This window comes from Podarcis pityusensis, assembly GCF_964106645.2.
Source record: "Podarcis pityusensis genome assembly, chromosome: 17".
Taxonomy (NCBI): Eukaryota; Metazoa; Chordata; class Lepidosauria; order Squamata; family Lacertidae; genus Podarcis; species Podarcis pityusensis.
Genome location: NC_138042.1, coordinates 20,219,654 through 20,247,333, shown reverse-complemented (window position 1 = coordinate 20,247,333; position 27,680 = coordinate 20,219,654). Strand labels below are relative to the sequence as shown.

The window sequence follows — 27,680 nt, the reverse complement described above, 5'->3', positions numbered from 1 at the left end:
TGTTCTCCTCTAAAACTAGGTGCGTCTTATGGTCCGGTGCGTCTTATAGAGTGAAAGATACAGTAATTGTGCAATGATAATAGGGGACTTAGAAGTTTCTAGAAATCATATTTAGCATGACAGTGATCAAATCTTTGCTTAATCTGGCTTTGCCTTGGCTGTTTTTTCAGGCTTCTGAAGAGCCCACTAAAGGAATGGTCACCCTTTCTGTGGTTTCGCAGTATTTATTTGAAGATGATCACAACTCTCCTCAGTTGCAGGCCTTAGCTGAAAGATTTCCCAACTGGACTTTTACCTCAGGCTGGGTCTCCACCTATGATCAATTTATCTTTTAACCCAGAGATAACACAAAGGTAAATTGTTTCCCATACATTGGATGCAGCTTTCGCTCATAAGGAGTTGGGAAGAATGAGTATTGTTGACAAAAAATACTGTGTAAAATACTTCAGCCACAAAGGTATTTCTATGGCAGCTTGAATACGTAAAAGGGGGTGGGGGCATGGGGAGAGAGAAGGAAACCTTTGTGGTTTTTATGCAAAATATCACCTACTTGAAAGCTGCCTTTTAGGAAGTGGTTTTAGAGTTGCCATCCTGGGCATCTTGCAATAAAAGGGGCTTTGCGCAGGCATTCCAAGCACAATGTAAAACCCTCCGCAGGCTTTAAACAACCCGAGTTCTGCCTTCCAGTAACATTTTGATTCGTTGTGTTCTTAATCGGCTAAAGTAAGGCTTTGGGTTGGAGACTTTTAAGACTGTACATCATGGACGATAAAAGAAGCGCCAGTGATCGTTACAATTCCAAAGTATTGATGCCCATTTAGAACACCATCTATAATCAAAGCTCTTTAAATTCTTAACCGCAGAGACCTTGGCTATTGCTAATTCTTGCCTGCTCTGATTTTACGGTTTTTCTTTCTAAAAACTTCTGTATGTCCCTTTTGGGGCATTGTACTGATGCTCGACTGCAGTGTCTCTGAGTAGAAGTTGGACCAACCCCAAAATGCACTCACTTTTCTATGGGGATCAAGTGGAACGAAGGCCAGGCTGTATCGGATGCAAGCGCACAGTGCTATTGTCTCTTTGGACTTCTAAGCACTGAGCTAGCCACTTTCGCCTTTTGTATGCAGGTGTCTTATCTGTATGTTGGGTTTTCATTCTTGGCAATACCAACTATTCAGCAGTTGCTAAAATTGTCAATGGTCAGTTCCTATTCTTTAGTTGCTTCCTTGCAAGTTAGTAAAAACTACACATTTCCACTGTGTTATTAGAAGCTTGCAGGAAATCAAGTTGCACATGCTTAAAATGTGCTCCTTTAAAATATGTTGGAATGAGGAAACTCTTGTTCAGAGAGATTTTGAACACAGTATGCTCATCTGTAATTCCTTCCACTTAAGATTACATTGCTCTACCCTGTTTCTATTGAACTCAATGGGACTTGCTTTTGAATAGGTACGTGTAGTATTAATGCTATTCATGTTTGGGATTTTGCTATTAATTACTTCAGCTTCCAAAGCCCAAATATTTTAGTGCATCGGGGGGAAGGAAATGTGTTCCAAAAGGAAACATGTTGGGAAGAATTTGCCTAGGAGGAGGCTGAAAGCAGCCCGCCATAAATTAGAAGCCATTTGCAGGTGAAATAAGCAAAACATGAAGTGATATAAAAAAGAAAATTATTTCTTTCGGATCCACACGGTAATAACTTCGGACAGCAGGTTCAGGTCCCATCAAACAGTTTTTTGGGGGCAGGTTTTTAGTCAGATCATAGAAAGCACTTCCAGTGGCAACCAATATAGAACCCTTTCCCCTTCCTACCTCTTCTGCTTCATTTGCATAGCGAAGGAAGGGGGAAAAATGACATTTTCAGCAAAACATAGGCTGGACAGTCTCTCTGCTGGAGGACATGTAAAAGTGGCATATGCGAGAATGTTCAGAGAACTTAATTGTATAAAATACTATTCTTATTCTCTAGAGCAGGTGTCCCCAAACTTGGCCCTCCAGATGTTTTAGGACTAGAATCCCCATCATCCCTGACCACAGCTCCTGCTAGCTAGGGATCATGGGAGTTGTAGTCCCAAAACATCTGGAGGTATGGGATGCCTGCTCTTGACAGTATGGGAAGAAAATCAGTGTTGTGGGCAGAAAACTTCCATTTCCCAGTTAAGCTATAGTAGGAAGCTGTAAGGCTATGTTGCCTCTTTGAGCTCCTCAAGACTCAGGTTTGTGGTGCTGCTGCAAAGATGCCAAATCACACAGGTGGGGTAGGAACAAAACCATATGCAAAGGCCAAGATGAGAATTAGCTTACTGCAATTCTACCATGAAGTAAGTTCCGTTTAAGGGAGTTACCTCCCAGTAAAAATAATTAGATCAGGATGCTATTTGAAATCCCTGGTTCTTCAGCTTTACCGTCCAAATATTTTTTGTTTTTTTCCATTCAGATGACTTCTCAACATTTCCATTTGCCTCATTTTTTTTTAATGCCAGTAATCCTGCATTGCGTTAATATTACCTTATTAACGTCTTGGAAAATGTTGCATAATTATAATTTGAACGTTAAGGTCAACGCCAGCCTAGATGCCTGTGTGCCCTGAAACTAACAGCTGTGCATTTAGCTTCTCCTTTGCTCTCTGTAGCCTCTTGTATAACTTGTGTCATGACATTGTGGGCTGCATTTTCCTCTCTCCATTCTAAGTCACTGAATGGTGATTGGAAGGAAATTGAGAATCCCGTGATATCAGAACACAAGGCGTGTTATACTCCCCGTTACAGAGGGGTGGGGAACCTAAATATTTGGCTGCTCTATTGTGAGAAATGTTTAGTGAAATGCATCAGCTGGTCCTAAGTAACAGCACTGCTTTGTACTTAGAACTCAAATATTTCAAGCAAAGTCCAACAAATTGCCTATATTATTACTGTCTTAATTGTTGTAGCTACAGACCTGCATTAATATGTTATATTAAAAAGTGCACAAACTCTTTGCACTAAAAACAACTGGTTTTGCATGTAGTATTTTCCATTCATAAAAAAAAAAAATTACTCGCGAAAGTATAGTGTTTATCTATCCTAAATCTCTTGCGGATCTTTAATGTACTGCATCTTAATGTACTGCTTTTGCAACATGCGTTTAAAATCTCAGTGCACCTTTTGCACATAGTGTGTGTTCTCCAATAAACTGAGATTGGAGAAATTCACAACTCACCAAGCCTTCCCCCCCAACTGATTTACATTGTGCCTCAAAACTTACATAATGGTTTGAAAATGACTCTGCATGATGTAAATATGGAGTAATGAAAAATACCTACATGTCTCAGAGCATGCTTAGGAACATCAGGGCAAGTAATAACCATTTTGTTCCTTGAAAGAAAAACTTTGCCTAACTCAGGTTGTATATTTTATTAAGTAGCAGAATGAAATAGTGGGATGCCTTTTTTGTGAACTCCTGCCTTTTTAAAAAAGTACTTAACTGTTCAGCACATGAATTTTCTTGTTGATCATTCTATCTTGTCTTCCCTTGTTCTAGCATTGCACTGAAATCCCCAGTATGGCATTCTTCAGCTTAAAAGTTCTCAAGGATAAATTGAGTGTGTGTGGAACAAAAATCGTGCAGTTATTGCTCCTTGCTTTGTCTAGCTAGCCTAACTATAGGCCTGGTTTTTGTCATATACGTTACAATATAGCTGATGAGTTGTTAAATGTGTGCTTGGGTGTACCACTTCAGACTGCATTTACGGAGCTCATAGGACTGTTGTATTCTACCACCCCAGAAACACCCCTTTGGAGAGGGTGCCTGCCAGGGAGATTGGTCCTAGCTTTGCCTTTTTCCAGCTGTGCTAATCTTCCACACAAGAATCCTTTCTTTTCTTTAAAGGAAGCAATCTATCTATGAGCCCCTCACCTCCTGCCCAAAGCGGTACATATTTGCTTGCCTTTGTCTTCTGTTTGAGAACCAGGCTCTGGTTACAGATGTTGGAAGAAACATGTAAAAGATAACCAATGCTAAATAAATTGATTTTATGAAAAGGTTTTGTTTTCTGGTCTAATCTGTTTAGGTGCTTCTGTAGCTAGAGTCAAGGATGGGTATAGCCAGTAGATTCGTTCTTAGGTTTTCTTCCCAGTTTCAGGGGCCATGGAAGGAGAAGGGAAAAGACGCCTTGTGTTAGCATAAATCATTGCACAGGCTTCTAGTAGCATGACCTTGCTAAGACAGGCTAGTCTTGAGGTCAGTGGTATAAGCAGCAGGGAGCAAACAGAAACCTGGGCGAAGCATTGAGCAAAATTAAAGGTAAAACCCTGGAGGGGATGGGTTGGCACAGTACTCATCAGCATGCCTCTTAATGCAAGAGAGGCTTTAGTGAGTGGACATTACATATTAAAAACAGATTAAATATTTCTACCTGGAAAAAATAAAAGCCGATGCTTATTCCCTTAATGTTACACAATGCAGCATGTCAAACTAACAAGAAGTATGGATTGTTACCTCATTTCCACCCTTCGTCATTTATTTGAAAGTTATTGCACATGTACCAGTACTAATGGCAAAGTCTAAGCAACAGTAATAAAACTTATCTAGTTACATTTATCCATTAAAAGACAATTTGACCTTGTCCCCTGGAAAAATATACAAAGTTATAATCTGTATTTCTATGCTCCTTCTGAATGTTCAGAACACATTACCAGTTCAGAATTCATATAGAGAAATGTATGAACAAACTGAGGTTGTGGCAGACAGTGATGCTTCTGCATAATAAAATGGTTTTGGTCCATATCAGTATTCATTATACCCGACATTATAAAAATAAGTGTTAGTTTTTGTATAAAAAGTAGAAGTGTTGCATTTCTCTTTTTTCCCCTGTAACCCCAATTGCACAGTAGAAACCAACCAATGCCTAAATTTTAATACTGTTACAGGTATTTAATATTATACATATTGGGGGCAGCAGATAAGGGGGAAAAATAAGTACCTCAAAGCAACCATGAGCCTCTGCTGCAGCCAGCTTCTCTTAACATTGTTGTATGAAAGTTAAAATAAACATTTGCAATTAGTTACAAGTATATGCATTATAAAATATTTGCAAGGTGGTAGTTTAAGTATATACACTGTACACTGTCACTAGCCAGCCTTAAGAGCAATAAGGTGGTTCTATTTACATAAAACTAGTCTTGAGAGAGAAAATGTACAAGTGAAATAAATAAGAACCTTCCGTTATTTGTTTAAAATCTGCTTAGGATACATCTGAATAGGTCCGGAAACAAAACGATGTCCCTAGCAACTGTTTCTACTGCCGTGGAAGAGTTCAGTGAAGGTCTTGTTGCATCCTGATGGAAGTGCAACTATGCTTCAATTTTCCTGGAATTAAAGGTCAAAGCATGCAAGACAGAGAGGGCTCGGCTCCCCTTCACTGCAATACAAGCACCAGAAGCATGAACAGAATATACAGGAATATTCACAAAACATACAATGTATTTTACAATTATTTAATATAAAAAGTCTAGTGATATCAAACAGCATAATCTATAAAACAGACAGAGCCTAGCTCCATCAAGCCATCGTTTCCGGCAATCAAGCTAAGCAGAACGTACGAAGTTGTTATCCTAGTTAGCTTCATTGTTGATTTTTTAAAAGTTTGGGTTCAAAAACCAGGCAAGCTGAACATTATAGACACACACTCCTCTTAAATATTGTCTCGTTTTCCAGAGGGGACCAGTTTAATTTAGAACCTCCGGATATTAGGCTGCATTCTTCTTGCATCCCAAAGGAACTCAACTTGTGCACTGATATATATGTCCTTCTGCATGATCAGTTATCCAAAACAACAGGAAAATATTTGAGGACAAGAGGGGGGGCAGGGCGGAAAAAACCAAGATCTCCAAAATAAAATTATCTTGGTATGAAAACTACAAATACGATATTCTTGCTTTCCACATAGCCAAGTTTATAGATGAAAGAGCCAAGACTGCTTACTAGGAAGTTTTCACAGATTTAAGAAGGTTCTCTAGTTAATGCATTTTTAAAAAAACACACCAAAAAAGCATTAAAAAAAGAAAAGTTTAACTGTTGAAGGCTTTGATTACTTTCCCCCCCAAAAGCAATGTTCTTAAATGCCATTACTATGATGCTGTGCTCTTATTCATATGATCAGCCAAAAGTTTTCAGGCAGTGTTAGGACACAGTGCAGTCATAACTGCCTTCTGGGAGTGGGTCCTCCTCTTCCTCCTCTCCAATCATGTCCTCATCGTGCCGCGTCATAGTGCTACTGCCAGGGTCAGTTTGAGGACTGGCACTGTGGCCAGCTAAACTTCTGTTTTCTTCTGCCCTCGGGCTGGCTTGTTCTGCTGCTCTCGAGAGGTTTGCGGGCTGAAAGGCCTCTTGCTGCACTTGTTCCTCTGCTATCTCGCTCAGTTTCTGGAGCTGGGGCTTGAGGACGGTTAAAAATGGCTTGTACCCAAGGCTAAAGGACATAAAAGAGAAAAGTCGTTCCAGTTAATTATCTTAAAACTCCTAATTCAGGCTTTGACCTTCTCCTGGTCATTAAAGCTCAGAACATGATGTACCTCGCACTAAACGTACTCAAAACATTTTGCTCATAAATTAATGGCTGCGGAAAGACTTTTAACAGTAAAAGCCTGTATTTACTCATATGGTGTCCCAAGTTTCCCTTATTACCCTGAAGGTGCTCCCACCATATCCCAAGTCACTGTGATTTGAGATATACATGCATACCCTGCTTGTTCTATGGATAGATACAACCTGTTTTCACACTACTGTTTAGTTTTTAATATCATACCGTTTATATCATGCCTATTATTGAGGTCACTGAACAGTTCCTGGTTGAGACAGGTCCAACATTAAAAATTCATCCTTTAATCACCAGTGTACTTCAATGCTATGTTGAACTGCATGGGGATTTATTTGGCAGACAATGGGAGGGGATAAGGCTCATGAAACTTACCAGTCTGTAGAGGCCCATCTATCTACTGCCTGCAATCCCATCTTTATGTTCTGCAACATCTCTCCATCAACCTCTGAAGATTGCATTAGGCTAAAAACTTGACTGATTATTGAAGATTCCCGGAGAATAAGGCCTATAATAACGCACCAGTCCAGACATCCTGCTTCCATAAAAATATGAAGCAAATACCTACAGAAGAGCAAAAAGTTGAAGCAAACAGGGTAAGGCAAAATAAACTTTTTAACACCACTGCAAGACTGCTGTGCTCTTTAACCCCAACCTGCTAAGACTGGCTTCAAGGAGACATAGCAAATACTCCTCACCCCTTTACTACAAATTCCAACCTAACTTACCGCAGCTGAACCTGTGATTTATGTGGCCCTTTACTGGCCAGCTCCAAGGAGATATGTTCCAGCTCGGATTGTGTTAAACTCAGTGTTGAGAAGTTCTCATCCACCATCGTCCAGTCTCCGTCCACGATAGAGCTTGTTTCCGTCAGGTCTGTTGCTGAACCAATGCTACATTCATCACCTGTTGAAACACTTTCATTTTAATGCGGAACTTAGAAAATTAGTACAGTACTGATCATGTCTGTATAGCGAACCCAACAGAATGGCAACCTTGAGATCTGTGGTTTCCAAACTGTTAAAGGGAAGCCTTGGCTTTCCCTTCAATAAGATCAGTAATTAAGACAACTTCTCTGAAATAAAACTTGCCAACCACAGCTGATTTCCACCCGTAATACTGAATAGGTTTTAAAAGTGTGCTCAGAGTTCACACAGACTGTTAGTGAGGCCTGTTTAATACCCCAAGTGAAATGAGTGAACATTCTACAATATGCCCTGAAATTCTCCACGGCACACTATGGCAGTCATGCTCTAAGCATTTCTAAGCCTAGATCCATCCATTATTACCAGCACTGTTTTTGTTTAATCCATTTCCTTCTGTTCTTTAAGAATTCCTGAGAAAGACTAGAAAGCAGAAGGAAGCCGCGAGATGTGCAAAGTATTCCTTGCTCCCCTTTCCCTTGAGAAAATGTGAAACTTAAATGCATTCTCAAAGGAAGCCGACTGTGGGGATGAAGGACTCACATACCTTTATTTAACAAAGGGGAGAGAAATGCCTCCTGCATGTGAGGACCATGGGAAGATGCTGCATCCATCTCTCTTTGAGAGGAACTGATGGCACCGAGCCAGCTGTGACTTCGTGGCACGTTTGGAATGCCACTGTCCACTTCCATGTTTAGAAAGCTGTCGGCAGACTGGGATTTTAAGAGTTGTTCACCTATTACTGGAAAAGAAAGCACATTAATAAACAATGGCTCCCGATAGCCAATAAACACGTGTCAAGATTTCATTCTTAATTGATACTATAGGACTTTGAATCTAAGACAGGTTACGTGTGTGTGTGTACACCAAAACAATTAAAATTGCCTATTGTGGCGCTGTGGGTTAAACCACAGAGCCTAGGACTTGCTGATCAGAAGGTCGGCAGTTCGAATCCGCACGACGGGGTGAGCTCCTGTTGCTCGGTCCCAGCTCCTGCCAACCTAGCAGTTCAAAAGCACATCAAAGTGCAAGTAGATAAATAGGTACCGCACTGGTGGGAACGTAAACGGCGTTTCCGTGCACTGCTCTGGTTTGCCAGAAGCGGCTTAGTCATGCTGGCCACATGACCCGGAAGCTGTACGCCGGCTCCCTCGGCCAGTATAGCGAGATGAGCGCTGCAACCCCAGTGTCGGCCACGACTGGACCTAATCATCAGGGGTCCCTTTACCTTTACCTAACTTGTATGCAAACCGATCTCTGAAACTCTCTCTGCAAAGTGAGGTCAACTTTTGATTTAGCACAAATGCAACCAACTTGGGAATACGAAGGAATAAGGAAGCTCTAGGCAATTGCACTTCTGTTCCTTCCAGATTTTGGTCAGGCCTAGAAGCTGCTTTTACTTCCTAGTTGTGGAAACAAAAAACACACTTGAGGACACAGTACCTGTCCTGTACTTTCCATTCTTGAGAGGAGAATTTATGGAACAAACTGGAATAATTGGAAACGGCCAGAGAAAGTCGTTGTGCAGTTTCTTCAAAGCTGTTACAAAATCCTCTACACGGGCAGCTCTGGTGCGCTCCTTACACAACCAGCCTATCAGCTCAAAGCCCAGCTGGGCAGCAAAGCAACCAAGGTCCTTAAGCCTGATTTCTTCCAGGAGGCGCCGGGCGTGTCGCCATAACATCATATCAATGTACATATTCTCGGCACAGTCGCTGTCTTTACTCCACCTATGGAGAGAATATCAGGACACATGACTAAAACCCAGTTAATTTGAGATTAGTTTCCACAATACTTCTTTGCTGATCTATGCCATGTCTTCCAAGGACCATGTTGGACTACTATTCTCACTGTGAGAATAGGATACTAGGAGGCCCATGAGTTTGATCCAGCATGGACTTCTTAGGTTCTCAAGAGACTAGGAAGAGACCTTGTACATTCCGTTCTACCATCATGAGGATTATAGCCTCTGGTATCACATTACCTTTTGCCGGATGGACCAGAGGGCATGCTCAAGGTTTTCTGCAAGTTAAACTTGCCAGGAGGAAGGCTTTCTCCAGATTGGGACAAACTAATGCTGCGATTTCTGAAGAATTCAAAGCCACCACTTGAACTAGGTTCCTACATGGAAGAAAGCATAAAGAAAAATATTATACAACAGCAGGGTGGGACAGGAGGCATGGCCTGAGAGCTAAGAGAAGACACATCTTTTTAAAAAAAATCAGAATTTACAATATTTATTGATTATCTCTTGATCAACAACTATGTAAGCCATATAAAGTTATTACTTCCTTATTTCATTTTAATGTAACTTGCCTATATTAAAATAATATGGTTTGTTCTCTTATACAGCTGTAAAGGTAAAAGGAGGTAAAGGACCCTTGGATGGTTAAGTCCAGTTAAAGGCGACTATGGGGTTGCGGTGCTCATCTCGCTTTCAGGCCGAGGAAGCCGGCGTTTGTCCGCAGACAGCTTTCCAATTCATGTGGCCAGTATGACTAAACCGCTACTGGCGCAGCAGGACACCGTGACGGAAGCCAGAGCGCACGGAAACGCCGTTTACCTTCCCGCCACAGTGGTACCTATTTATCTACTTGCACTGGCGTGCTTTCGAACTGCTAGGTTGCCAGGAGTTGGGACAGAGCAACGGGAGCTCACCCCATTGCGGGGATTCGAACTGCCAACCTTATGATCAGCAAGCCCAAGAGGCTCAGTGGTTTAGACCACAGTGCCACCTGCGTCCCTGTACAGCTGTAGATTGAACAGATGATACCCTTCAGTGTCACAGGGAGCACATTCTTTCTGCTATTAAGTATATATTAAATTACTCTTTGATAATTGCCCAGTAACATATATGACTGATCTATCGTGTTCATCTAACAAACCTGAGTTGTTGGTGTAGGAGGAGGTGTCTCTGACTCCCCAGAGCCAATGGCTTTCAGAAATCTGATCATGTGACGACAGAGATCCCACTTTCCCTGCTCCAAGGCGGTATTGAATAGCAAAGTGGCATGCTGCCTGCTAACTGCTGGAACTTCCATGTTCTAGAGGCAACACAAAACACTTTTAGATGGGAGCCACTGATGTGAGAGTTCGTATATTATTTCTCTTACAAGGTTCAAGAAATAGCTCCTGTGGAAGAAATCTTTTTTTAAAAAATGAGGATTGTGGATGGAAATGCACTTTGGACCATATGTCCTCCATTCACTGTGGAAATCTAATTTTACAAGGACAGGAAGAAACACCAAGGACAGAATAATTGTGACACAGGAAGAACAAGGATATAGCTTCAGTGCCTCACTTGTAGTTTTAGAAATCATTTAATGTGTCAACACAAATAGAAGTTACTAATATTGCAGTTGTTGTATAAGGGATTATTATTGTGACCCAAATGTAATTGAAATTAAGATTTTGGAATGCAGAAATAAAGAAATAATCAAACCATCAATTCTAGCAAGCGAGGGGGGCCACCTAAATTATATAATTCGGTATTTGAATGATTGGTATTAGTAATGGAATTATAAATTGCTTTTGTTATAATGAGGCTATTATTGGATTGTAATTGAAAACTAATAAAAATTATCAGGGAATCTAAATCACCACAGCACCATTTAAACACTCCCAGTCCTATCACAGAAGAGTCAGTAGGATGGCCTGGAGGCAACTACTGTAAGGATCAATGCCTCCATATGGGAACTTCCATAGTTGAGGAATGCATGGGAGCCATTAATCATGTTTGTTCCCTTAAAAAAAATACCACTCATTTCATATCCTCCCCCTCCCACCTCAGAAAGCTTTGTTTTAGTTGTTTCTGTTGAATTCAACTCTAGTCATACTCGTGAGTAGACCCTCTGAAATGGGCGTGACTTACTTCCATTCACTGCAATGGGTCTATACTCTGAATAGAACTTAAATGGATATAACGCATACAACAACAACAACAAGTAAAATGGCCCATCGCTTTTGTGCAGCATGCTCGCAGCATCTCCCTTTGGAATAAAACGAATGAATGCATTTACCTGTAGAATAATAAGGTAAGAAGCAGCTGTGTCTAAGTCCTGGGCCATCAAACACTCTTCAAACAAGTCTTTCGGGTTCCCGACAGCAGCAAAGAGATAATTCCACAGGGCATATTCTGTCTTCCTAGCACAATGAACAACTGTCTGCAGGAAGAGGGGGAACTCTGTGATGAATTTAGCCACAGTGGGAAGCAGAGGGTCGGGAATGGGATCCCGCGAGGTAGCTTCTTCTTCCAGCACTTCGTGCAGCATCAGTTCGAGCACGTGAGGAAAGTACGGTAACGTGGCGCAGGAGTGAGCCAAAAGCAAGGCTTGTTCGCCCAGGTTCCTCACCAAAAGCTGGCGTAAAATGTGATGGAGGTAGATCTGAGATGTTCTCTCGACAATACAGAAAGGGAAGAGAACCTCTACATGTTCTGCGGCGCTGCTGTGAGTGTATAAACAGTCATAGAGCACAGTGTCATTCACAGCACCAAGAACCAAGGCATCTTCAAACAGGACGGCCAAGGGGTAAATGTTAATATGGAAAGGCAACATGATCCGTCTTGAAAGAAAGGAATGCGGTTTGCGGTGGTCCCTGGGAAACAAAGGAAGCCAGACTTTCATACCTGAGCCACCGCAGCTGAGCCACAGAGCCTCCAGTAAGTGTCGTTTCTGTTTGTTAGAACGGCATGTAGTCCAAACATTTTCAACAGACTGGGCAAGAACAACTGGAGCACAAAATGGCAGCTAAAAACAAAAGCACAATTCCTTTAAAAACTACTTTCTTTTCACCTTTTCATACAAGTTTATTCTAAAAGTCTGGTGTGAGCCATTCCTTTCCCAGCCTCATTTTCTATCTAGTAGTGAATATGTGTAAATATTAGATTACTAGTTCACCCAGATCTCTCCTTAACTAAACAGTTTTTACATTTCTCTTGTTACCCCTTAATAGTATTATTTTATTTTTAAAAAGCAAGCAAGAGCACAGTTCTAACTTGGAAAGGTAGCATTCTCCATTATTCACCTTGTTAATCTTCAATAGTAACATAACATGGCTATAAGTATACAGAGGTGAAAACACAGTTTGGTAAAGTACTACAAAACTAATGTCCAATTTGCTAGGAATTCCAGAGGCTCATTTTAGTCCCCCTTTTTCCTCCATTGGCAAAGAGACCAGAGTGTTTCACGCAATTATTTATGTTTTGTGACAAAAGAATGTGTGACTGTATATACATTAATCAGAGTCAGTCTCCTTAAGTAGCTGTGGTAGGCAGACATGTGCTATTTAAAAACAAAAAATGAAACAGTTTACAGTGAGAATCTGTGCACAAAGCAATTTTTAAAGATGGTTTGGAAATCAAGTACATACAAAAGTCGGAGTTATCCATTCAGAGAGTCTTAGATGGTTTAACTACACGGTTCATGCTGTGTTATAAACCACTGCTACACATTCACAATGCATATTCTTTATACTGTTTTAGAAAAAGATATTCTCATAGGTTAACTCACAAGTTTCCTTTGGTTGGGATTACTCTCCTTCTCTCTTATCTGTGGACCAGATCGATCCCTCTGCACCATAATTAACTGTCCTGCTAAGTTTAACATGATGCTCTCTGCTTCACAGGCCTTAAAAAAGATAAAGCTCTATTACTCCCTTCACCTCTACAGAATCTATCCCTTTCATCCTGAAATGTGAATGGGTTAACACCACAATAATCATAAAAGAATCTTAATGTAGACTTGTTTATTCATCCTCATCCAGTCCACCACTGATCACAGACATGAAGGACCTCACTGGCTCACCTGGATTAGATGAAAAGTGAAAACAGAGCTGAGTGTCATCAGCCCCTGGGTGACACCCATCCCTGTTAGCCCTTCTGACAATCTCTCTCAGTGGTTTTGGGGGGGGGGGGTTGGCCCAGTGGGCCAGGTCCTTATTTGTTTCCACCCCATGGGCCAACTCTGACATTACACCACCAAGTGACAGACAAGTGGGTTCTTCTGCCCACCTGTCAAAGTCCCTTGTGCAGTGCCCCCAAGCCAGCTGGAGAAGTGCAGTGCAAGGGTCTCTGCCATCGCTATGCTCTGCAGATTCCAGTCTAATTGAAGGGGCCAAATGTTAGCTCCCCAAATCAGAAGAAACAGCCCCCCCCCCTCTTTTCAGGTGCCTATTGGCCACTTCCTAACTGGCCTTTGATTCTGTGGGGAACACGACTGCACAGCCAAATTCCCGTAGAAGCAGCTTTGCTAGCCCAGCGTTTGGCATTTGGGAGACGCTGAACACACACCGTGCCTCCCAAACAGTTCAATGTTTTAAAGATTAAAAGCAGCCATTCAAATTGGGCCCAGTTAAACTGGTACAGAAACAGTGTAATAAGCTCTGATCATCCACCCTAACAAGCAAAATTCCAAGTTATCTCCAAAAGCAGTTGTGCTTATGTCTCATGGATGTCACTAGTACCTGCCTTTTGCTTATGCAGGGTCACAACTAGTGTACCATCCTGAGCTGGTAACACACCCCTGGATGCCATCACCACTCATGCTTCCACAAGCAGAGCTGAGTCCAGAAGAACTCCCAAACTGTTAACAGCCTTCAGGGAGGGCTTTGTCTGATTCTACCCAGAAATGGTTGCACTTCCCCACCCAGATCAAGGCATTTCCCTACCTACAGCACTTAAATACCCCTTGCCAGATTTAGTGAGTGGTAGGCTTTAGAATCATAGAATGACAGGTGCTGAAACTTTGCTTAAAGGTCATGAAATCACATGCTGCTGTAGTAAATAAAATTCAAGCATCTCTCTGGACAGTTTTAGTTTCAAACGATGTCTTAAACATTGTACCAAGAGTTGTCTCACTGATGAAACAGCCCCCAATCTGTCGCAGTTTACACAGCAGGGTTAGTGTATATTTCCCCTGCAGTCCTCAAAAACTGTACCTGTACATACCTGCTGTGGCATTTTCAAGCTGATGCCAGTCTCTGTTCTCACGGATGTTAAAGTAACAGACACAACAAGGAAAGGGTGAGGGATATATCGTGACATAGAAACCTCCTGAAGAACCTGAATACTGGTAGTAGGATTGGGACTGAAAGGCAAAGGCAAAAATGGTGACAACGCTCCTAGCCGTACAGAATAATAATTTCTGCCATCTGCTGAACTTAAAGATCAGGATAGGGAACTGAGAGCCACCTTCCACCAGGGGCAACCTTCCAAGAGCCACTTTGCTTGTGGTGGGTGGACCTGGAAGCAACAGTGGGTGAGGCCAGAGACTACCTTTGAATACATCCCACCTGTGCAAAAGTCTGAGGTTTATGCGTTTGCTCCCCCTCCATCCAGGTAAGAGGGATTATTACAGTTCAAGGGCATGTTCCAACTAGGCAAAGGCACTTCCGTAGGAAATGGAGCAGGGTCAATGAGGGGTGCAGCCTGGGGATAGGTGTGTGTGATTTGGGGGAAAGAGTCCTGAAAGCCACATTTGGCCTCCAGGCCTGAGGTTCCCTATCACTGTTGCAGAGATCCTCCAATATCTTAATTTATCTGTTTGTTAATCAGATAATGAAAAAGGCTCCTATAATTAACAATGCTATCTATAAATATTTTAGGTAGCTGTTCCCTATGGGCAGGATTCAACTAAGCAGTTGTGTGCATGGAATGAGATCTACTGAACTTCTCCCCTGCTAACACCCCCTAAATCTGCTCTGGAGGTTTCAGGAAAAACCCAGGACAGATTTCGGGAAAGCAGTAGGGGAGAAACCCCATTGTGTGAGCAGGCCTTGAATTCCACCCCGGGTCTTATTCAAGCAGCAAATAAAATTGAGGAGAGTCTTATTTATTACATTTATGCCCCACCTTTTTTTCAAGGAGTTTAAGGCTGCACATGTGGCTTTTTGTTTTATTCTCACATCAAACCTGTGTGGCAGTTTAGGTTAAGAGAGAGAGAGAGACTGGCTCAAGGTCACCCCAATGAGCCTCGTGGCTTAATTATCACTCAAACCACAACTCCACAATAGGCTATAAACGTAGCAACTACACAAAATTTTAGCTTGGCATGTGAATTTTCTTGGTGCTAATGCTAAGGGGAAATGAGACGTCACATTTAAAGTCTGCTTCCCTGGGATCTGGTCCTTGAGGGAGTTGCACGGGTGAATGGGGCATGATGGCAGAAACGGACACAAATATTCTTTGTCTCAGTGCTAACTACAGTATACAACTGAGCTTGTAAAAAGCTGCCTGCTTTTCAAGATGTTCCAGGAAGGGTTACTAAATTTTAACCCGCCCACCCCTCTCCTTCTCTTACACACAAACACAAACTAAAAGCAACAATGGGAAAAAAGGTTATAAATAACTGTTTACATAATATACTTACCCATTAGGTTTTCTTTTAATACTATAAAGGCAAATAGAACAGTCTGCTCTAAACAAAATTACTATGTCCCGAAAGACACTGAGTAATAATGTTTCTGCCTGCACTTTGGTGATATGGGCAAACGCGTTGTCCAGATTGGCTGTTCGCAAATACACCCTTAGCTGAAATATAGAAAAAAAGCACCCCACTATTATGAATTGGATAATGAGTCTAAGCAGAAAATGAATTTACGAATACTCAAGACCCACCCGCAAGAGAAATTTGTTAAGCAGTCTGCTCTTGATCTACAGGTTCATCAACAGAATCCATGGCCTCGTTATTATGAATTGGCATTTCGGGGGGGGGGACTGCAAATGTCCCCCTAAGCACCCATTACTTATCCCCCACCTCCATTCTTCTACTATTAGTGGTGGGGCAGGCCAGGTAAGAAGCACATGGCACAGGTAACTCAGAGTACAAACTTTCAGTACAAACTTAAGAACCATGAAGTTAAAAGGAAAAGTTTCCTTAGAAAAGTAAAAAATAATACGATTTTCAGGAATTAAGTTTTCAGAGCTTAAGTGAATTCTACTGGTAGATGTAATGAAACCATCCTTCCCTGACTGACAGTAGCATTAAGCACAACAACTAGCAAATTGTCAATTAAAAAACCCCATGCCTTACCTCTTCTTGGCGGTCACTTAAGTTATAACATGCAATAACAACAAAATCATTCCACCAGGCTAAGCCACCAGTCACAGTCATGTTTTGTTCCTTAAAGTTAAAAAAAAAGCAAGCATTAAACAACATTTCTTAAAAACAACAACTTTCATTCCCCCAGTTTATCCATAAACGCTAAATGCATTTGTAAACTTGTGTTTGCAACAGGAACATAATTTGTAAATTTGTATGTTTGCAACAGGAACATAATTTGTAAATTTGTATGAAGCAATAAAAATCAGGTTCACAAAGGCTCAACTAAGCACTTTACTGTTTCAGCATCCTACATACTGTTGTTGTTCGGTGTGGACATGGCTCACATAAAAAAAAGAGAAGTAGCAACACGTACAGAAAAAAAATGCCTTGTGTTTAATCAGACTTTTTGTCCATTTGGCCAAGTATTGTTTACTCTGAAAGGCAGCAGCTCTCCAGGGTCTCTTTCGCATCAACTGCTATAAGATCCTTCTGACTGCAGATGCTGCAGACTGAACCTGAGGCCTTTAGTATACAGAGTATGAACTCTACCAATGACCAGGCAGCATTCCACTCCATCCACAGTATGCGGAATGTGTGATGCTGCTGCCTGGTTAAGAGTCAAACCAGGTGTGTTCATCTGGCTTGAAAGTCGCGGTGGGGAATTAACAGAACACAGAAAAACAGGGAGCAAAGACCTCCCCCTCCTTATGTGATTGCATCCTGCTGCTCTGAGCAGTTTTATTCCCGCCAGCTCATTTCTGGTATCCATACTGAGCTGAGGAGGAGCTTAAAGCAGAAGAATATTGTAAGCAAGGCGGCGGGGGCGAGGAAGAGTTTTCCTTCTGCTTTTCTTATGCACTCCACTTAGTATACAAAGTTAAACCTCTATATCCCTACTGTATAGACAAAAGAGACAAGACTGGTTTTGGTAAACATGTGCACATTTGCTTTGGCTCCCAGTGGAGAGGCGATCACCCTGTGCCTGCCTTAGTCATCTCTGCACCTCTCTTCCAAACTGAACTCCATCAGAACTGTCTGCTGATTTAAGGTTACAGCAAGAGCAAGTTGCGAGGCATCTTGGCCCTATGAACTGCCTGCATCTTCTTTTCGCATCACATATTATCAGCGAGAAGTCTAAATCTATTCTGACAGCTCCCCTCTTTGCTAGATAAAAACACCACCACTATTGTAACAGGCAACTGTTTTGTGCTCCTGCAAACAGCTCTGCTGTTTGGATCCTTTAGGAATCACTATAGGAAAGCTCTGTTTCTTGGTAGGCAGACCCTCTTTCCCTCGAAACATAAATTTTATTTTATTTATTGCATTTATATCCCACCTTCTTCTGCAAGGAGCTCAAGTTTCTTTCCCTCCTCACTTTACTCCCCACAACACCCCTGTTCAAAATTATGCAGAATGCCTCACATTTCACAAAATCTAATTATTCAAAATTATTTGAATTTAGGAAAGCATTTTTCTAACAGTTGCATTTCTTCACATATGTTAAAAAACCCACTACTCACCTGGGTAATGTTTCCAAACAGTTTCCATTTTTTGGAAAGCAAAGAGTAATGTGCAAAACCAAACTTGCCAACTACAGCTACATTCTGCCCCATCTTATCAATAGCTGAAAACTGTTCACAGGAAGGAAGGAAAGAAATAAAACTTTGTTAGAGCCTTAATAGAAACAATGAGACACTGGTTCACTACTTGCCTTCTTTACCCCCACCTCTATAATGACAGCTAATGTAAATTTCCTCATGCTATATCATTCCTTTAAATTTAATCTTTGCATTTATATATAATCCAAAGTTGCAAAATAAATATTTTAAAACAACTCACCCTTATAGGCCAATTGATCTCTAAGTAAGTATTATGTATCTTAAAAAGAGAAGGAGGAAAAAGAATTAACAATCATAATAAAAAAATGCTACCATTTAGCATGCTTTTCTTTCAGCTATTTTCAGTTTTCACCTTGTAAAATCCTACATGGCTCAAATGCAAAACTTAATTGCAATTTGCTTTGGAAACAATGGCCACATGGAGGTACCATTCAAGAGCAAGGCAAGACAATTTATATGTACAAGATTAGCAGTTTATTTTTCTTCCAGTGCCATAAAATCATTTTTAATTAGGAAGGTACTGTGCAAATAAGACTTATCATTATCAGGATTCTTTGTTCTGAAAGAACAATAGATACCACTGGATAGGACGTTGGATTTTGATATACAAGACTCAGGCTCAAATTCCAACACAGCTAAGCGGCTCATGTTTTCATCTTGGAAAGTCATTAGTTTTCACCTGATCCTCTCCTATTGCATTGCAACAAGCATATAATAAATAAATAAATGACGAGACGAAGAAAACAGTAACAATGCCAACAAGGCACCTTACCTGTACAACATGCCAATGTCTATGCCCTAATAAAGTGCTTAAACCCTGAGAATCTAAGCTCCCATCTGAAAAATGGCCTCTTTCTCTGACAGCTTTATGTTCAGAGTGTGTTGCAGAATTTCTAGGATTCTGAGCTTGTATTGCATCGCCACAGTTCAAGTACAAGCGATCTTCTCCCTGAAGGAGGACCTGCTCCTGGTTGCTCTATGAATATAGGAATAAATGCTTCAAGTCAGCAAACAATGAACAGTAAGAGAAATCAATAAAATTCCAATTAAAATGGATTAAGTTACTAAAGAAAATTGTTTTAAAATGGAATCACTTTCACTTTTGAAAGGCTTTAGTTGAAGAGTGACTCTTGCATAGTAGTGTTACTAGGGGAAACAGGGGAAACTTTTGTTCTGTAGTCAAAACAAGAATAAACTTGGCCAAAAATGCACGAAAAGTTACTTAGAAGTATAATACATTAACAAGAAGATTTATGCATACTTACTATGCAAGGGTTAACTGTGAGTGCACTCTTGATGAACTGAAACTGTAAGATACCAAAATGCTGGGATTCATTTTTGCCCTCTCTCTCCATCCCAGAGCTATTTGCATCAATCACCCATAGATGATAGCCTTCTGCTCCCCAACTCTGAAATAAATAAATAAAAACGATCAATTATTTAAAACTACTGGGGGGAAAATACTGGAGGGGAAAACATTTTGTAGCAATTTCCATGCAATAATTCAGGGGTCTATTTTAAGGCTGTCCAAAAATATGGGTTTGTTGCCTTCCTCCTTCTCAACAATCCCTTTCTTCTGCTGTTCCTTATGCTTTCCCATTTGTTACTGTCTGGTCTCCTCCCGACCCCTTCCAATGGCCAAGAGGTGACACATACAAGCTTTTGTCATGCCAGCAGAATGGCAGATGAGACCACTGCACAAAAGTTGGCCCGCCAACCATATTATATAGCACTTGCCTTGCCCATCATGATCACACACTAGAACAGGCATAGGCAAACTCCGGCCCTCCAGATGTTTGGGACTACAATTCCCATCATCCCTGACCACTGGTCCTGTTAGCTAGGGATGATGGGAATTGTAGTCCCCAAAAATCTGGAGGGCCGGAGTTTGCCTATGCCTGCACTAGAAACTATATGACCACGTTTGCTGCTACTTTTGCTAGAGGAAATGCAAGGTGGTGCCAAGTGGGACAACAGCTGAAAGATTCACCCAGAGAGAAATAATTTTGGGGAAGCCTCAATGGAGTTGAATGCAATTCCTTGATTAAACTGGGTGGCAAAAATAATCCTGAAAACTGCTAAACTGAAACAGCAAGAAAAAGTGCTAGTCGAATACAATGGGTTAAATCTAGGTAGGTTTATATGGGATGTGCTTAAAATGAAATTTGACCATGCCACATGCATGTGACACAGATAGATGCTCAAACAGTGCTTACCATAGAGCTGATCTTCAGAGGGTCTTTTTTGGTACCATCAGACCGATTACTTAAAATAAAAACAAAACAGATTCAAACGAGGCTTTTTAAAGTGGCATGCATGTTAACAAGAAGGGATTTTTTCTGTACCCAGATATATTAAACTGAAGGAAAGGCCCTGTCTTTGAGAAAGTACATACCTCCAATTCTATTTTCAGAATATCAAAATTTCCCTCTCCCAATTCTAGTGATCCTTAGCAAATTACAAACGTTTTCTTTGATATTTAAACAATATAACTACAACATGCCAAATTGAACTTTCTAGTCATTGCATTGGGCATGCAGACGACCAGGGAGCACTTCTGCAACCCAAAGTACATCCCAGTAAAAACACAGAAAGCAGAAAAAGCACAGAAACCTACAAGACCTACACTTTCCAACTATAGGTGGGAAACACCTGATCATTTTCAGAAGCTCCAATCAGTTAAAAAGAAGGTGCTGATGAGGTTAAAAATGGGCAAATTAAATGAGAGGAGGGGTGGCAGATAGACACACGGGATGTAGGAAAAGAATCTATGGGAAATGTAGTGTGATTCAGAAAGAATAAGCTTTTGTGGCCTGAGACAAAGTCTGATTCCAAAACATTAATAATATTTTTAAGTGTCTGATTGTTCTGATAAAAACAAATGCAGCCCAATATAGTGTAATGAGCATTTTACTGGTCCATTCAAAAATCTATTTTAAATGGTTTGTTGAGCCACTAGAAACAACACGACTATGGTCATGGAAGTGTTGCACAAAATACAGAACAATGCACAATAAATAAAATGCTAAACAGGAGATGCATCGGGCCATTTTGCTAAGCTTCCTCAGTTACAACATTGCTTAAAAGATACTTACGCAAAGTCTCCTCCTAGAGTACAGATCAGCTGGGCACCAAATACACTCCATAAAGAGAGGCCTCCACATTCCCAAGTCACCATAACAACACAACTATCGGGAGACCATCTGATTAGTTTAACAGCTCCGGTTTTATTCCAAATGTCTATTGAAAAGCAGAAAAATCCACAATGTAAGATCATGGAAAGCTATGCACTTGCTCTTTAATCATTTTTTAGAAGGCTATTTATGGTAAATTATTGATACTCAAAAGGCACAATCCAGTCGAATCAGGTTCAGCTACGCATAGAGAGCTCCATCTCCCTCCCAATCCCTAACAGTATGAGGACTCAGAAGATGAGTGGCAGATGCATGCCTTTCATATTCCAGTTCTTACAGGACACGCACAGGCTCTTAGCTTTTTGGATCCCTGCCACAATTCCTTTCAGGTTAGTAAGTCAATTTTGCAACCAGAAATTTACAGCAGTCGCCCAGGCACATGAGACAGCAAAATGAGACTTCCAACTTTACATGACACACTTGGTCTAAACACACTGGTGCTAGGTAGCTGCACTGTGCGTATTTTAATCACCAAAACACAAATTCTATGTGCCTGTGCTTTATAAATAGTAGAAGGAAATGAGGTCAGCATGCAGAACTACTAATCTAGAACTGGGAGATTCTATAGAATTCTATGGCAAGATTGTAAGCGTCAGTATTTTAAGGCAAAGACCAATGTTCCACTGGTTTTCAACAGCAATGTATAGACAACTAAAGACACAGGAGTCTCCTGTGTGAGTGTCTGAGGGCCCTGCTCCTTCCTGCCACTCACCATCTGGCCCAGAGCGGGGCCTGAAGCCTCACAAGGACTCTTACACTCTGCTGCCCAGGAGGACTCTCCTGTGTGAGTGTCTGAGGGCCCTGCTCCTTCCTGCCACTCACCACCTGGCCTAGGGCGGGGCCTGACAGGCCTCACAAGGACGGTTGCTGTCACTGCTGCTGCGGCCCAGGGGGATCCGGAGGGGCGCAGTTCTTTTTAAAATGTTTTAAAAATTTCCTTTTCCTTTTTTTTTTTTTTTTTTTGTATATGCGGGGATGGGGATGGGGGTGGGATGGATGTTTAGTTGAGAATTTGTTTGATTTTAATGGATTTGTAATTTTTATAGTTTTTTATTTGTATAGTTTTTTGTTTTCTGGGTTTTTTTGTTTTTATTGTTTTAAGGTCTTATTTTGTTCTTAAGGGGAGGGGTCAGGGCTGCCGGGGAGTGGGTCCCAGCCAACAAAATGGCTGGGGCATGTTCCACAGAGGGGGATGCGCTGGGACAACCGATCTCAGTGATCACGGGTAGGAGGAGGAGTTACGCTAAGACCAGACCATGTCATTACAGAGGAGGCAGGTTTAGTCGTTGTCTGAGGACTATCCCTGCCTCCGGGTCTGGTCCTGACCGGACGGATACTAGAATCAGCAAGGGATACCCACATGAGCTGAAGGTGCTGCTGTGCAATGCCAGGTCAATGATTTATAAGACCACTGCCATCCATGACTTGATCATGGATGGAGGATTTGACCTGGCATGTGTAACAGAGACTTGGTTGGATGAAGCAGATGGGCCTGTTCTTGCCGCTGCTTGTCCACCTGGTTTCTCTTACGCACAGCAACCCAGGCCTTGTGGGCGGGGAGGGGGGGTTGCAGTGATTTTTAGGAAGTTATTAGTTTGCACCAGGCGTCCTATTGGGAAGACCCAGTTCTCAGTTCTCTGAGTGCATGTTCTGGAAGTTGGGCAATAGGGGCAGTACAGGATTCCTTTTGGTGTACCGACCTCCCTGCTGCACCAAGCATTCCCTGCCCGAGCTGCTTCAGGTCGTGGCGGATGTTCTCCTGGAGACACCTAGTTTGGTTGTCCTAGGGGATTTTAATATCCATGCCGACACGACCTTACAAGGGGCCGCTCGGGACTTCGTGGAAAGCATGGCCTCCATGGGGCTGTCCCTGAATAAGTTTGGCCCAACCCATAGCCGCGGACATGCCTTGGACCTGGTGTTTACCTCCATGGATGTTGGTGATCTGACACTAAGTAAAAGCGAAACGAAAAAAGTGCCATGGTCAGACCACTTCCTGGTGCAACTTGACTTCTCCGCAACCCTTCCCCTCTGCAGGGAGGTGGGACCGATTCGGATGGTCCGCCCCCGCCACTTAATGGATCCAAATGGTTTCCAGAGAGTGGTAGGGGATGCTTTATCCCATGTTGATGGCCTTTCCCCAGCTGATTCCCTGGTGGCCCGCTGGAATGTGGAGTTAACCAGGGCTATTGACTGTTTGGCTCCGAAGCGCCCTCTCCGATTGCATGGAGCCCGGACAGCCCCGTGGTTTTCCACGGATCTGAGGGCAATCAAACAATCGTTGAGACAGCTAGAGCGCCGGTGGCGGATGACCCATTCTGAAGCTGACCGGACACAGGTTAGAGCTCAATGTCGAGCCTACCAAGTGGCGGTAGCGACAGTGAAGAAGACTTATTTAGCAGAACCACCTGCTACATTGGGGCCCAGTACGGGCCACATGATCTCCTGCAATGATTTTGCAAAGTTTTTTTGCAGATAAAGTCGCTCAGATTTGGGAAGAGGTAGACGCCACCGTGGGAGCAGGGCCAGGGCGGGAGAGTGCTAGAGTCCTGTCTAGTCAAATTGCGTGGGATCAATTCCAATCTGTTACCTCCGAGGATGTGGACAGGCTGCTTGGCTTATAAAAGCTAGCCGGGAAGGGCTGGGCGATGGGCTTCGTGGGGTGGTGAATGCTTCCCTCCGTGAGGGAGCCTTCCCAGACCCTCTGAAAGAGGCGGTTATTAAACCGCTTCTTAAAAAACCATCTTTAGATGCGGCCACGATGGCCAACTATCGCCCAGTCTAAAATCTTCCATTCTTGGGCAAGGTGATTGAGCGAGTGGTTGCTGAACAACTCCAGGCACGCCTGGAAGAAGCGGACCATTTGGATCCCTTCCAGTCGGGATTCAGGCCTCATCACGGGACTGAAACTGCCTTGGTCGCACTGGTTGATGATCTCCAGCGGGCTAGGGACAAAGGCGAGAGCTGTTTCCTAGTTCTGCTGGATCTCTCAGCGGCGTTTGATACCATCGACCATAACATCCTTCTGGACCGTCTAGAGGGGCTGGGAGCTGGGGGTACTGTCATACAGTGGTTCCGCTCCTTCCTCCTGGGCCTTGTTCAGAAAGTGGTGGTGGGGGATGAGTGTTCAGACCCCTGGGCTCTCACTTGTGGGGTGCCTCAGGGTTCTGTCCTCTCCCCCATGCTTTTCAACATCTACATGCAGCCGCTGGGAGAGATCATCAGGGGATTTGGGCTGGGTGTTCATCAGTATGCGGATGATACCCAGCTCTACCTCTCTTTCAAATCAGAACCAGTGAAGGCGGTGACGGTCCTGTGTGAGTGTCTGGAGGCGGTTGGAGGATGGATGGCGGCAAACAGATTGAGATTGAATCCTGACAAGACAGAAGTACTGTTTCTGGGGGACAGGAGGCGGGCAGGTGTGGAGGATTCCCTGGTCCTGAATGGGGTAACTGTGCCCTGAAGAACCAGGTGCGCAGCCTGGGAGTCATTTTGGACTCACAGCTGTCCAGGGAGGCACAGGTTAAATCCGTGTCCAGGGCAGCTGTGTACCAGCTCCATCTGGTACGTAGGCTGAGACCCTATCTGCCCGCAGACTGGCTCGCCAGAGTGGTGCATGCTCTGGTTATCTCCCACTTGGACTACTGCAATGCGCTCTACGTGGGGCTACCTTTGAAGGTGACCCGGAAACTACAACCAATCCAGAATGCAGCAGCCAGACTGGTGACTGGGAGCGGCCGCCGAGACCATATAACATCGATCTTGAAAGACCTACATTGGCTCCCAGTACGTTTCCGAGCACAATTCAAAGTGTTGGTCCTGACCTTTAAAGCCCTAAATGGCCTCGGTCCAGTATACCTGAAGGAGCGTCTCCACCCCCATTGTTCTACCCGGACACTGAGGTCCAGCACCGAGGGCCTTCTGGCGGTTCCCTCACTGCGAGAAGCCAAGTTACAGGGAACCAGGCAGAGGGCCTTCTCAGTAGTGGCACCCTCCCTGTGGAACGCCCTCCCACCAGATGTCAAAGAGAACAACAACTACCAGACTTTTAGAAGACATCTGAAGGCAGCCCTGTTTAGGGAAGCTTTTAATGTTTGATGTATCACAGTATTTTAATATTCTTTTGGAAGCCGCCCAGAGTGGCTGGGGAAACCCAGCCAGATGGGCGGGGTATAAATAATAAATTATTATTATTATTATTATTATTATTATTAAGCAGGTTTTTAACAAGGAGTAATTCAGAAGTGATTGGAATAGAGAAAGCATAGTTGTCTATGGGTTAAAAATTACCGGTAACCCATACTTAAATATAGTGCTGCCTTTAAAGGTAAAGGTTAAGGTACCCCTGACCTTTAGGTCCAGTCGCAGATGACTCTGGGGTTGTGGCGCTCATCTCGCTCTATAGGCCGAGGGAGCCGGCGTTTATCCGCAGACAGCTTCCGGGTCATGTGGCCAGCATGACTAAGCCGCTTCTGGCGAACCAGAGCAGCGCACGGAAATGCTGTTTACCTTCCCGCTGGAGCAGTACCTATTTATCTACTTTCACTTTGACGTGCTTTCAAACTGCTAGGTGGGCTTATTGCCACTTGCCATCATTTGCCAAATGACTGACTTGCTACATTGAATCAGAATGGGCTATATCAGGGATCGCCAAACTTGGTCCTCCAGCTGTTTGGGGACTACATTTCCCATCATCCCTGACTCCTGGCCTGACCCCTGGTCCCGTTAGCTAGGGATGATGGGCGTTGTAGTCCCAAAACAGCTGGAGGGCCAAGTCTGGCCAACAATGGGCTATATTAAAAAACAAACTAACATTCCGTATCCATCTTGGCATGATCAGACTTACCAGGATATTGTTTTGGTGTTAACTCCAGTTTATGAGACAGCTGCATGGCCCCCGTAGAATGATCAATTGTATAAACTTGCACTGAACCACTGGAAAAGAGCAGTTTTTCAGCATTTAGAAATCTGTATTTTCCATGGAAAATACATTTTCCAGGAAAGTAAGTATTTTAAAATAAATCCATTGTGTTAGTTTGTGCGCAGCGTTAGACTGTAAACAGAAGTTGCAATCCTACGTAGAATTACTTGGGAGTCAACTCTGTTGAACTCTGTGACTAAACTGCAATAACCAAATACAAAAGAAAGCAGTAGCACCTTAAAACTGATACACCCCAAGAGCCAGAATTAAACAAAACAATTCTATAAAACTGTTAACCCGAAAGCTCAATGGAAAAGAAAAGCCTTGAGAACTTCCACAGCCTCTCAGACGGAGTTGGTGAATATATTAGAAGGAATGAATTGCTATGCAGTTTTGCCCCACTAATCAGGTTTAAAGGCAATGAAAGATATTTTAAGGCTGTGTACTAAGTGTATGTATATTTATTTTGGGTTTCTCAATATTTATAAATCAAGTGAAACAGCGTGTAACAATAGTCGACCTTCGCATTTCAAAATCCTGTTTATTCTTCAGGGAAGTGTTTACATCTGCCTGCTCTTACCAACTCATTCACTAGGCATTTCTCACACTGCTTTGCCATTTCCATCGCCTTCAGTAGTATCTCTATATAATCACCTCCCAAGCTACAAAGGGAAGTGCTAGTGCCACAACTGCTGAGCATCTTGTATCTTTAAAACATGGTTTCAATAGGTTGGTAACCCTAATAAGCAAAAGCACTAGGTCCAACCTGTGCATTTGACAACCTGGTAAATCAGGGGTTGGCAACCTAAGGCCCATGGGCCACAAGCAGCCCATGGGGGTCATTTAACCAGCCCATGGATCCCCGCCACCCGCTCAGTCGGCTCCTATGCACCGTGCTAAACTGGTGCAGCGCAGAGCAGGAACCGCCTTCCACAATGCTGCCGGCTTGCCATTGGCTGCAAGAAGCTCTACGGAGACAATTCAAACCTGGATCTTGGCAGAGAATAATTAAGTTTTCTCAAACCACTTAGCATTGCAGATTCAATGGGAAAGAGCTTTTGTTGCAACTATAAAAACGGTTCCCTCGCCAAGAAGGCAATACAGTACGGGGTGGAGAAGCCAATAAAGGAGAAGATCCAGCAGAACTGAGAAAACCAATTCCAATTGGGAAATGGTTTACAATTCCAAGATGACTTAAACAGCAGAAATACAATAACGGCAACACGTTTACAGGCCTTACCCTTTTCCTATTTTTTGCCTGTTACAAGATCTGTAGCCCAGATCCTTGGTATGTATGTGTGTGAGTGTACTCCTCTGTGTATATTAACTTAGGGTTAGTATGTAAGGTAGTGTAACACCTTAATGATTTTAAGGAAATATAGCTTTGAACCTACATTTGAACACACAC

At 42.7% G+C, this 27,680-nt stretch overlaps 2 protein-coding genes across 5 annotated transcripts in view; one reads left to right on the top strand and one right to left on the bottom strand.

The window, feature by feature from the left end:
• ERMP1 (endoplasmic reticulum metallopeptidase 1) overlaps window positions 1-4,019 on the top strand; it is a 45,511-nt gene extending 41,492 nt beyond the window's left edge. Inside the window, exons 15-16 of one of the 3 annotated variants that reach the window (XM_080987777.1) lie at window positions 171-353; window positions 3,520-4,019. In XM_080987777.1, the coding sequence (XP_080843903.1) occupies window positions 171-335 (165 nt within the window). In that variant the 3' untranslated portion in view covers window positions 336-353; window positions 3,520-4,019. Of the gene's footprint in view, window positions 1-170 lie in introns of all 3 variants that reach the window. The other 2 variants (XM_080987778.1, XM_080987776.1) reach the window with 2 other exon arrangements.
• A 446-nt stretch (window positions 4,020-4,465) lies between these two features.
• RIC1 (RIC1 homolog, RAB6A GEF complex partner 1) overlaps window positions 4,466-27,680 on the bottom strand; it is a 48,050-nt gene continuing 24,835 nt past the window's right edge. For both annotated transcript variants that reach the window (XM_080987710.1, XM_080987709.1), the window contains exons 8-26: window positions 26,198-26,286; window positions 21,253-21,397; window positions 20,374-20,422; window positions 19,423-19,566; window positions 18,930-19,133; window positions 18,378-18,416; window positions 18,059-18,169; window positions 16,527-16,616; window positions 15,864-16,024; window positions 14,444-14,582; window positions 13,008-13,124; window positions 11,517-12,245; window positions 10,383-10,541; window positions 9,482-9,618; window positions 8,941-9,227; window positions 8,045-8,239; window positions 7,303-7,480; window positions 6,950-7,138; window positions 4,466-6,448 (exon numbers count right to left, since the gene is read on the bottom strand). In XM_080987710.1, coding sequence (XP_080843836.1) covers window positions 6,160-6,448; window positions 6,950-7,138; window positions 7,303-7,480; window positions 8,045-8,239; window positions 8,941-9,227; window positions 9,482-9,618; window positions 10,383-10,541; window positions 11,517-12,245; window positions 13,008-13,124; window positions 14,444-14,582; window positions 15,864-16,024; window positions 16,527-16,616; window positions 18,059-18,169; window positions 18,378-18,416; window positions 18,930-19,133; window positions 19,423-19,566; window positions 20,374-20,422; window positions 21,253-21,397; window positions 26,198-26,286 — 3,451 coding nt within the window. In that variant the 3' untranslated portion in view covers window positions 4,466-6,159. The remainder of the gene's footprint in view (window positions 6,449-6,949; window positions 7,139-7,302; window positions 7,481-8,044; window positions 8,240-8,940; window positions 9,228-9,481; window positions 9,619-10,382; window positions 10,542-11,516; window positions 12,246-13,007; window positions 13,125-14,443; window positions 14,583-15,863; window positions 16,025-16,526; window positions 16,617-18,058; window positions 18,170-18,377; window positions 18,417-18,929; window positions 19,134-19,422; window positions 19,567-20,373; window positions 20,423-21,252; window positions 21,398-26,197; window positions 26,287-27,680) is intronic.